This window comes from Micropterus dolomieu, linkage group LG13, assembly GCF_021292245.1.
Source record: "Micropterus dolomieu isolate WLL.071019.BEF.003 ecotype Adirondacks linkage group LG13, ASM2129224v1, whole genome shotgun sequence".
NCBI classification, from domain to species: domain Eukaryota; kingdom Metazoa; phylum Chordata; class Actinopteri; order Centrarchiformes; family Centrarchidae; genus Micropterus; species Micropterus dolomieu.
In genome coordinates, this window is record NC_060162.1 from 2,586,057 (window position 1) to 2,598,339 (window position 12,283).

Consider the following 12,283-nt stretch of genomic DNA (forward strand, 5'->3'; position numbering starts at 1 on the left):
AGAGACCTCCACGAAGCTCAGATTATAACTCGAACCCTGGCAGTTACTATCACTGTCTTCTAAAGACTTATTTGTTTTCATGTAATTGTCGACGGGGTCATTGTATGATATAAAATATAAAATCTTGATAACACTAAGATGATTTTCATATGTTTCCAAAAGGTATTTGCTGTTATTTTATTTTTTATGCAAAAAAAATGGCAATTATATTCGTAGTTTTCAATATAAAATCTGTTGAAATGGTTTCAGTGTGTATATCACTACATTTTAATCTTTTTCGGCACATTTTTACAATACCGTGATAATACTGATAACCGTGATCATTTTGGCCACTATAATTGTGATATGAAATTTTCATACCGTTTCATCCCTATTTGGAGCATCTGTCAGAGAGATTTCTGATAATCTACACGGCACAGCTCAATGCCACTGTCGTAAAAAAAACAACAATGTCATTTTAAATAAACAATTCCTACTGAAATGTTTCCATTCCAACATTTATCATTAAACAACAGTCAGTCAGGCTTTGTGGTCTATAAGATAACACTGGAATAATAGAAACCTTGCTACCAGTTTCACTCACTATCTCGACTACCAGACGTTGCTAAGGAAATGCTTTCAACAAAGTTAAGAGATATGAAGCGATGGTGAGAAATGTAAACATAACGTGTTTACAGAGACGCTCCACTGGGCAGCTTTAACGTACGATTTCACTGGCTGGACAGACTGTGCTATCAGAACCTCTGTCAGGTCATGGACATAAGAGAAAGGGAACACGAGAGCTGATGACTCAGACCACTCGTGTTGTGTTTTACTGTTAGGAGAAGCACCCGGTGAAGCCATCAGGGCACCAGTCTTCGTGTTTAGAGCATTGTGACTTGATACAATCAGTGAGCTAACTTTACAATGATACTAAGTTATGATTCTGTTATGGTTCAGATCCTGGAGTGTTTTTGCCCTGGCGAAATAATCTCCTGTGTCCTTTCCAGAGCCATAGATAGACAGTTTGGTGAGTCTCTCTGTCTATCGATGCCTCTGGACCGACGTGGCCAGCCTGCTGCTAAGCTGATTTACAAAACCACAAACCCAATCAGTGTCTCATCTCATGCTCGTGCTGTGTTTGGACCCGCGGTTGCCTCTTCTCCCTCAGCCGCTCCTGGACTTGGAGAGGGTTCAAGAAGCTCTGAAAGACTCTGTAACTTTGTTTTTGCTCTTGGTTTTGATTGTACTTCTGATGAGTCTTGGTGTGATGGATGTGATGGTTATGGTGCCAGTTCAGTTGCTCGTTATTCTGGCTGATGCGACGCCGGAGAGCAAATGACTTGTGGTAGGTTGCGGCTGAGAAGACAGACGGAAAAGGGTGTTAAAAGTGAAAACATTTGGAAACGCTGTACAGCCTTGTGATTCTGAACCAAAGTTCCTCAATCAACATTACTCACGGTTTGTGCATGTGACTCTGGGTGTGTCCCATTGGCCATTGGCCCGACAGCGTATAGTGGGGGGGTGTCTCTGGATGAATCCCTGTTTACAGTGATAACGGAGCAGGGAATTGATCTCGTAGCGAGGCTTCGTGGCTCCGAACACGCGAGTATTTTTCAACACAGGGGGCTGCCCGCACGACACTGAAGGTAGGAAACAGAAAGATTTCACAGTGTGATGCTTAAACTTAATATTACCTTATCTTTAACATTGCATCACCTTCTAGAGTTGTTACAGTGATCTTGTTAGCAAACGGTTTCATATGTGAGTGTGAATGTCAACATAAGTCCAGTATTCTCTCTCTGTTAGTTCTGTGTTTGGTCTCCACCAGCTGCTGAGGGAAATATCTGGCTCTTTAGCTGCTAAAATGCTCCACTGTGTTCACCAGTTAATCACTAACCCACTAACTAAATGAAGCTTTTCAGCTCTTTTCTACTTTAATAATAAAAAAATACAACACCTTGCTGATAAATGGCTTCAATCCTTAAATATAAGCTGCTAAATTCTCCATTATGGGTGGCGGTGGAACAGTGGATAAGACACATGCTTCTGGTCTCTGACATATAGCAACTGTAGTCGCTTTGGATAAAAGCGTCAGCTAAATTAGTTATTATTTATTTATGTTCACCAGTTCATTTCTAATTGTGTCTGTGTCCAAGTTTCAGGCCCTAAAACCAAAACAATGACCTGGCTGGAAGATGCTAAACACCTCAGATTGCACATATTCATTTGATCCGTTGTTAATCTACAAATATTGATTACTGCAACTTCAAAATGTATAAATGTAATTAAGGACTATATTGATTGTTTGGTGTGTTTCAGCTTATTAAAGTTGGGGGAGGAAACGTAATTTTTGTTCTGTTTGTTAAAATTCTCTTTACATCCCGACAGCACACACAATAAATCCAGTATCTGTGGCAGGACTGAAATAAGCTCGGCCACAATGGTTATATTTGGTCTGAATGAACTCACTGGCGGGCCTAGTTGCCCTGTGTATCATCAGCTTAATGCAATGCAGCTGTAAAAGGGCACCATGTTCAAAATCTCTTTATGGTGTGTTCAAGGACAATCTAACACCTTACAATTGTTAGTAGACTGTTGAAAATCTTTGTAAAGATGAGAGCAGATGTTCAAATAAAGTTGAAAATAAATACAAGCAAAAATTGTGAAAATATGACAGTCTAACAGTCTAAACAACAGTCGGTGTTACTTTAACAGTTCTGTTAATACTACATTTGTCTCTTCACACTGGCCCATGCAGGCACACATATTAGGAAAAGTATAATTTGGGATTTGTCACTTGGTGATAAACTTAGTCACAAAACGCTCTCTGTGTTAAAGTTGTAAAATGTATTGCCGTTGACTGAAAACTTAGGGCTGCCACGAAGACGAGGAAATTAATCTAAGAACTAAACATGTATTTTGGAAAATGGTTAACAGTGAGGTCAAATGCAGTTTATATATCGAACAAATCGGGGAAGAGAAAGATTAAAAACAGAATGGTCAATATGGAAGCAGCAGAGGCCAAGATGTTTAAGCCAAGCTCTCAAAACACTGGATCCTACAATTCCCACAATGCAACACAAAAGCGGTCTGGTAAATGCACATGAGGCCCAGCTGAGACACCTCAAATGATGTGGCGTTTGTTATTTTCTCCTTCAGAGCTACAGAAGACTTTACACAAGGGGTTTGTTTTACAAGCTGAGTCGTATCATTTATATTACTTCACATGTAGTGTGCGTCTGTGTGTGTGTGTGTGGTTCCATGTGAGCGTACCTGTTCCCTTTTTGCAGGTGAAAGTCAGGTGATAGTTGCAGGGCACGTCGTTCCACTGTCCATCCTCATGCCAGATCATCACCACACAGTCCTCTCCTGACTGGAAGAAGCTGTCGGGCTGGTTCGGCCTCCAGTGTTCGTATTGCTGTCAGAACACACGTTTTCATTATTTTACTTTATTATAAAACACCCACTAAACGTCCTAATAAACACGGAGTTCAGTATTACTTCCCTATAAAGAACTTCCCGATTGTGCATCAAAACTGTGTTGCTACTGCATTATATCAACCATATACCACTAGCTGTCCCGCTGAGGAGATGTGAGTGGATGTAATTCACAGAGAGAGCAGACAGTGGTGCTGCTGGGACAACCAACGCCGCAGGCCTCAAGCTGCTTTGGTTTGTTTAAAAACAAGACCGGAAGAAAATGAAGACATGGTCTACATGCATGCTATCGTGCTTCTACTGAGTACTGTGCAAAACATGCACAACATGTGTGTGCAAAGTCAGGCTCTGGACAGATTCCACCCCTGTGAGGGCGTGCCTCTATTTTGAATGATAACACATTACAACAGCATCAGATTTCAGGCACTCTGCTCTCATCAGGCCCCGTTTTCACTGCGTAACTCAGCTCACATGCTGCAACAGCTGAGTGTTCCCAGCAGACGCACAGTGTGTGAGAGAATGTGTCACCGTGACTAAGAAACATGGTCATTGGTCGGGAGACGGAGCAATGCATCGCCTGCGACACACACAGGAAGTGTTTTATGTTTCTGGTTTGTTTCAACTAAACAACAGAAGAAGCGTCAAGTTTACTGTGTGTAAAATGGAACAAACTCAGACTGAGCTATCATGCTTGCTTGTAACCTGCCTCCTTGTGTGTCGTTATGATGATCCAATCAACATGTTTGGTAGTGTCCCCTTGGTGCTGTTAGAGGCTGTAAGGAGGTTCACTGAATAGTAGCCTGTTATTTATTTATTTATTACTGCAATTATGTTGCTTTTGTAAACAATTTTGGGAGACATGTGATACAAAAGTAACGCAAATACAGTACATTACATTTATTAATTTAGCTGATGCTTTTATCCAAAGTAACTTACAATTGTTATTTATGTTTGTTTTTTTTTAACTTATTTATTTATTTATTACTTGTATATTTGCTCAATGTCCCTGATTGGTTACAAGTGGCGAATTAACACTTTGCTCCAGTGAGCAGCAGAGCTGTGTGTTGAAGAGAAGGAACCTGATATTACTGAAGGTGCAATAAACATCAAAATCTGATGATCTGCTTCGATGATGACAAGCAGCGCAGTGTCCCTGTTACACCAGTGAACACGCCCGAAGTCACAGCTACAAGGTCTCAACTCAGTGACACTCTTGAAAGTCACTCTCCTCTTACCCACTCACTGCGCTTAAACATAGCACGCATCTGACGTTATATATTTACTTACTTTAAAATCTAACAGTGGCAGTAAAACTTTTTCTCAGACTGTGATGGTTAAACTTTGCAATCAATCCACAGTTGACCTGCGTGCCGAACCATGCGGAGAGAGGTGGGGGGGTATGTATATGACAAAATAAAAAAACAGAAAACACTTTCCAAACACCCCCCTCCCTCTGTTTTCTCACAAATTGCATCCTGTGTAGAGCCTCATAAACAGATAACATGGACTAAAAGAGGATCCATGTGAGGATTTTTAAGAACAGCGCGGGTGGCTCAGCCAGAGAGGAAGAGGAGAGGGAGGGAGAGAGAGAGGGAAAGAGGTGTGTGAGTCACCATTTCCTGTGTTATGTATTAACTATTAATAATAATTCAAAGAAGGTTAAAGTCAAGGGCAACTGGACTTGGTTGAAGATACTAGAAGACGTTTCGTCCCTCATCCAAAGGACTTCTTCAGTTCATTAATAATAATGTTTTTAATTAAATTTCAAAAGGAAAGTTTTATTTCATGAAAAATTCCACTAAAAAATAATTTGCTGTCGTTACACTACTACACCATCATTACATTTTCCCTGTTGCGCTCCCCCTAGAGGTGGCTCACACTTTGGGAATCGCTGCTGTAATGCATTACTAATAAGATTTTGGCAATATTATACCTGCTACAATCTCAGTAAAGTACGATACAACACATTTTAACCCAAAATTAAGTGGTGTTTTGTATTTTTAATAATACACCAACACCGGGAAAAAAACTCTCGATAAAGAGTAACGTCCTGTTGCTGGGATTCGATGGTTGAGATTGTAGGCAGGAGCTCGGCTCCTCTTAATAAGACAGTAGCTCACCTGAAAACATGATTTGTGAAATTTTGGGGGATCTCTAAAATATTAACAATATGGATCACTGATCATGCATAAACATTTTTCAATATTTGTTTTCTTTTGACGATTTCCTTTCATGATCAGAGACGCTGCTGTCAGTGCATCCTGAGATTTAAATAATCAATAAATGTACCTGAACCGCGGATGAAACTACGATCTGATGATACCACATGATACCAAATTACAGCATGAATTCTTCCACTGTGTTCTGGTGTCTTAATGTGCGCCAAACCTGTGCAACAAATGGTGTGAACCTAAAAATTGCTGCAAAAACTTATGAGACATAATTGAGATGAGGGCTGGACTGGGACAAAAAAAAATCAGCCATGGCATTTTTGGCCCAGGCGGCCGACCAAATTCGGTCAGACACCCCTCACCAATACACCAGGCTTCCATATAACATCTGTACCTACTGTAATATTCCTCCAAACCAGCTGAGTGGTATGTGCTTTGGATAAGTGTACTAGTGTGAGTGAATCAGTGTAATGATTCACACTCATTTACTGACTCCATGGTGATCACAGGTGGACATGGAGTACACAACTCATACTCAAGTACAAGCAGCCTACAAGTCATTTTCACAGCAGCGCAATGCTGACAAAACCTAACCTCAGCCATTAGCACAGTTAGCCAAAGTTAAGACTGCATTAGGAAACTATGGCTATGGTAGATCACCAGCAGCAGGTAAAAGTCTCACTTTTATGATAGCGTTATGATTATGTTATAATCATTGACCTTAATTTAAGTAATCATCATCTTTGTCACTACAGCATGACGCACACCCTACCAAGGGCCTCACTTTGTGTTGAAAAGTGGTGGTGATATTAAAGGTCTCAGATTAGGGGTGTGACCACAACGCTTGACATTGACATTGAGTATATTTTAATACTATTTAGAAAAAATATTTATTGAGAAAATATACGATTGGGGGCCAGAAGATTTTGAGCACGAAATACTTAATTTCCTGCATTCTGGAGACATTTTCTGCACCAATTTATGATGGAAATGTCTAATAGAGGGAAACAAGAAATTCAGGTGGCAGGTGCCAATTCAGAATATAAAAATATAATAGAATATAACGCAGTAATCAGTAGCTTATTATTATATAGCAAATAAACCTTTCTTATAGCATTTTCATTTGTTATTTAACATTTTTTGGTGCAAGTGTTTTTTTTTAAGAACATTTTTAACAAATGCTTTCAAAAAGTGATGGGGACAACATCTGCCATTTCAAACAGGTCCCTATAGGTTGAGCTACTTCCTGCTTACTGCTCCACCTGCACGCTCTGCTAACACACGCCCTCCTCCTCTGCCTGGCAGCGGCCACAGCTCTCCTTCAAGTGGCTGTGCCTGCACTATGTCGGGTTACCGCGGCTGATGTTGAAGCAACTGCAGCCTCTGTAGCAAACACATATTTTCACGCATGTGGCGGCCTCCGTCTCAACACTTTTTTTCAGAGGGCAGCTCAGTGTCAGGATAGAACATTACCCAATGAGCCACTGTCCGTGCTCTCTGGGCCGGTCATTGGCCCATTTTTTAAAGCAGTTAAATAAATAATTTACATTACACAGGCCCCAAAAATGCGTCAGCCCACCGGCATTTGCCCGGTGTGCCAGATTACCAGTCCACCCCTGATTGAGATTGGGAATGGCCATCATGTTCTTCCATCATAATGTTCCAAGTCCTTTTCCACTAAACTTTAAGCACTGAATTAAGCACAGGCCCAAACACTATCTTTATTACAGCTTTATGACTACACAAATCTGTGTTGAGCTGCAACAAATGTTCCGTTCCCCAGCTTTCTGATGATGTATACCACTTCTGTGTTCTGCTGACCTGCTATCTCCCTCTGAATGATGGTCTAATTTCTAATATATTACTTCTGTGAAAGGTGATTAAATAAACTTTATTCACTTATTTACTTAATAAAGATCCCTTGTCCGCCGCAAAAAAGACAAAAATTGGTCTAGGGTAGTGAGTGATCGAGTGAAAAAAAAATAATAAAAAAGGAGTATTTCGATTGTCTTTTTCTTTGATTCCATTTTCCAGTTATTTGTCCTTAGTTTCTATTACCTCTTCACAGACTCGTATTAAATTGTCTTACCATTGGCTTGCCATCAGTCCATCTGAAGTCTCTCTCAAACATCTTGTCGTTCAGGCCGAGCCACTGGTAGTCACTGCCCAGACCTGCAGACGCAGAACACATCAGAATCTCACTTTGAGTCTGTGGTCATGTAACTCATTCAGCGGCGAGAAAGCAGCTGGTTAATGGATGAAAGGGAATTGCATGATCAGGGCTGTTACTACGATAAAGGTCTGGAGAGGAATAAGAGAGACAGAGTAGAAGATGGAGTGTTGATACACTGATTTAGTTTAGTTTGTGGTTTGGACATGTGTGTGGCAGAAGGACGAGTGGTGAATAATTAAGAGTGTGAACATACAGAGAGAGCAGGACGCAGAGGAAATGTTCAGGCTGAGCTGCTTTTGTGAGTGGCACAAATCCAATTCAGCTCAGCAGCTTCCCCAACAAACTGAGTCGTCAATGGAAACTCTCCGTTTAAACAACTTTATTTTATCTTACTAACACTCATAATAAGATTAGAGTGCACTTAACTATAAAACAGTTTCTTTAAACATAGACATATGCTAACTTCTAGAGTTTAGTTGATCAATGGAAGGCACAAAAAGTAATCTTAATATTTAAAGACAAAATCTGTTTTTTTTAACTACCTGGGTCTTAGATTGGGAGTTTTGGCCTCTTAGCTTTTAAAAGCCATGCTAGTGGCTCCTTGAAAGCTGTCCCTAAAACACAGTGGTGCTCTGAGATAAATGCTCATGTTTAGCAGGTATAATCTTCCATATTTAATTTAAATATAAACAATATTCATCATTTTAGTTTAGCATGTTAGCATGCTATATTTTGCTAAATGGAACAAGCACACAACGTATAGCTGAGGCTGATGGGAATCTCATCAGTTCTGCATGTATTTGGTCATAAAGCAAAGTGTTGAACAAATTAACATGTTGACCTGCTGATGCCGCTAGATGAAAAGTCAGAGGATCATCAAAGTTATTACAGTTTATCCTGAGGGGAACATGAAGGTCTGAACCACACACAGCTGCTGAGATGTTTCACTCGAAACAACAAAAGTCAACTTCTTGGTGGCGCTAGAGGAAAGGTCAAATGACGGGTACATCATCTGGGGAACATGAATGTCAGTACGAAATGTCATGACAATCCATGCAATAGTTGTTGAGATATTTCAGTCTGGACCAAAGTCCTCGACCAACCAAAAGACAAAAATTTCTGCAGAGCTCTGCTGCTGAAAACTTTCCTTTAAAATAAAGCAGATGCATTGGATGAGTTAAACAAGGGGATTAGAGGCCGGGGTGAAGGTAGTGCGCTGTTGTCAGAGGACTGACTCAGTATGATGCAACACTTAAGCCTACATCATCACAGCAAGAGACGAGGCTCAGACGGCACATCATGGACTTACGATTGACAAAGATTTGCTCCTCCTGTGACAGGATGCTGGCCAGGTGGGCGCCGTGCAGCCGACACTCCCGCTCAGCAGCGTCCCAGGTGCGGCGGTGTGTGAAGTACTTATAGCAGTGAGACTGAAACTTCTGCCACCCAAATCCACAAACCTCAGTGTCTGCAAAGAGGGAAAAATACAGTGTCAAAAAGAAAAATGATCCAGCTGTAAAAACACCATAAAACATTGTTTATAATATTTGTTATGTATGACATTGAGTACTTTCTGTTTAGACTGTTTGTATAGGTGTAGAGTTTGTTGTATCATTCTGCACTAATACTAACTGTCTGATGCTGTTGTGCAGTTAACAGCACAGTATTATACTTAAGTATAGGTCCTTTGCATGCATGCTTTTATCCAGGTGTTACACACCAAAGGAGGTTTACTAGACACTTATATACAAAGACAAGAGAAAACAAAAAAACACACAAACATATGGTACTTTATCCATCTGCCAAATGAATACATGTGAATGTAACACAGCTTTCACACCGGCCCTAAGGAGCCGCAGTGAACAAGCCAAAGTTTAGAACTGAAACAAGCGAGCGGCAAGTGTGAACACATTCCTCTGACATGTTCAAGTGTAGGAGGAGCCTTTGATAGTTTTCAGTTACACTTATGTAAAGTGTGTCATCCAAGCAGTCCATGCTTTATAGTACAGCTCATAGTCTGTACAACAAGCCAGTCTGCAGCAATCTTTTACACTGTATAGCTTTAACTGGATTATATCCATAACGTTGCCCACAGCCAGTTGATCTGGACCCGTGTCATTGTAACAATGAACCTTTTGCAGCTGCTCAACAACTTTCATTTGTTTATTTCTCATCAAACTCAGTTGTTGAGTGAGAGAGAGAGTGTGGAGGTCCAGCTGGGGAACAAAGGCCCCTCACGGAATGAGCTGAGTAACACACAGTTGGACTTCATTAATCCCCGCGACTGTCCTCCTGTTGTTTGCGGGTCAAAAGCACACAAACACACAGACGCTAAAACCCAGAGTTAATGTTCAACACACTTTTAGTTTGCTATACAATGACTTTAAGCCACATAATCAGCTCTCTGCTTTGTCAGGCTCAAGAAACAATGGATGTTTTGTATCAGTGCCTTCAGTATAATGCGTGTGCCAATAGAGCCATGATGGAAAGTTGCTGTCAAGGCTTCGGGGTATTAGCTATAGTCAACCCGCCCCTTAATAACTCCATTGTGCGACCACCTGGAGGGTCAGGTGAGGTCTCCAGGCCCACTAATAAATGCAGAGCTTGAATTCATGACTCTCCTTTTGGCAGTTTGAAAATAGCAGAACAGAATTAGTTGAGTACAGAAGGCCAGACTGAACACACAGCTTCATACAGAATATGAGGGCGAGCTTGACTAAGTCGGAGGCAGTATTTAGCAGCGCTGATTCACCGCCACACAGCTGCAAAATCTTTCTGGCAAAACAATAAAGCAATTATCTGATTTTGCTCTGTCTTTCCACTGGCAGAATCTAAGAGGGGACAGCTGTGGTTCTCTCTCTGCTGCTGCGTGTATCAGGATGGATCAGATCCACAGCGCTTTAGTCACTAATTCACATCTAAGTTTCTACATTATGTTGTGCACACTGCGTACATCCTGCATTACATGGATGCACATGGATGCAGCCTGCAGACTGGGGATTTGAGTTTGGGGATTTCCACTTTCTATTCACGCCACGTTCGAACAAGGACTGAAAAGAGAAGTGAAAGTATTTAAGTAGAGGCTGACCAGTTTGGAAATAACATTTATTATTTGTATTTTACTCTTAATTATTTCTATTTTAATATATGTCAAGTTGTCTTTGTTAAAGATAGATCAGCAAAGATGACTGTCTCATGTAGGTTTTGTTTGGGTCTCCAATAAATCTATAAACTGGTAATAGCTTTACTAAGCAGTGGTGGAAAGTAACCAATTTTGAAGTGCTCGTACTTTATTGAGTATTTCTATTTTATTCTGCTTTCTACATTTAATATTGTTTTATTACTTACTTTTGCATTCTGACAGATAATTTAATATTTTGTTTGCACATACATACATACATACTTTCATGTAATAACAAGAGTGTTATAGAGCTCTCTTCTCATAGCATTTACATTTAGTATCTGTTAAAATATATATGTATATATATATATAAATATATAATTGTTATGGATATAATCCATTTTTTTCTGTATTTTTCACTACAGCAGGTGATCCGCTTGCTTGTTAATGATGCATCCTATCAAACAACTCAAACAACCGAAATCAACATCTGCACCCTGTGTGCTCAATGTGGCTTTAACGTTACCTGCTTGTAAAACGTCATTTCAAGTGTTTAACCAAGCGAAGTCTGTGCGAGTGAACACATGCACACAAGACGACCTCACTATTAAAAAAAGTGGCCTTATCATTTAAATTTTTTAAATGTAACATCATACTTTTGCTCAAAGAATACTGGGAGAGACGGCTCAAACTCTCTGAAAGCAGGTCAAAATTCATGGAAAATGTTAATCCTTGGAGTCTGTTAGTGTGCCTGAACCTCGATTAGTTGCTAAGTAATGGCAGAAATATTGAACCAGAAGCTGGAACTAATCTGCTGAAGAGCCAACACCCAGTGCTGGAGGATGGACGAGCACCAAAGACAGATGACATGCTGTATCCACCTGTGTGCATGTGTGCACCGGTAGCTGTTATATTCATTTGCTGGACATATATTTTTTTCATTGACTTGGACCTCTATTTTTTTGTAGCTTTGGCCATCATTACCTGTCAGTAGTTATAACACAGAAAAGAAGAAACACGATCAGACAGGTTGGAAACCAAACTCCACGTTTGACTAACATATTTGGAAGGGAAAACGAAGGTGAGGAGCGAAATTGTTACTCAAACGTCCGTCACAGTTTCCCCTGCGATCACTCAAAGTCGAGCGAAATGGTCATCATTGGTGGGTCCTTATGTTGGGTCTTCAAATGGCTGAAGAGGCCAATTCTGGAACCACAAAGTTCTTTCTTGCAGTGTGGGCGCTGAGGTGCTGGAAGAGAGTTTTTTTTTTGCTGCTGCTTGACTCTGGCAGCCTGTCGGAGATTGTCTTCATGGGACGCTGTCCTTGAAGTGCTTTTTCTGACCTCCAGGTGCTCATTGGCCAGCAGTTAGTTCTGAGTAGAGGTCTTGGTTAGGAAT

The 12,283-nt window shown here is 40.6% G+C and overlaps 1 protein-coding gene across 1 annotated transcript in view; it reads right to left on the reverse strand.

Annotated features, from left to right (window-relative positions):
* Nucleotides 1-324: 324 nt before the first annotated feature.
* vcanb (versican b) overlaps nt 325-12,283 on the reverse strand; it is a 39,637-nt gene continuing 27,678 nt past the window's right edge. Inside the window, exons 12-16 of the mRNA XM_046066501.1 lie at nt 9,074-9,232; nt 7,681-7,763; nt 3,256-3,400; nt 1,440-1,622; nt 325-1,338 (exon numbers count right to left, since the gene is read on the reverse strand). Coding sequence (XP_045922457.1) covers nt 1,091-1,338; nt 1,440-1,622; nt 3,256-3,400; nt 7,681-7,763; nt 9,074-9,232 — 818 coding nt within the window. The 3' untranslated portion in view covers nt 325-1,090. The remainder of the gene's footprint in view (nt 1,339-1,439; nt 1,623-3,255; nt 3,401-7,680; nt 7,764-9,073; nt 9,233-12,283) is intronic.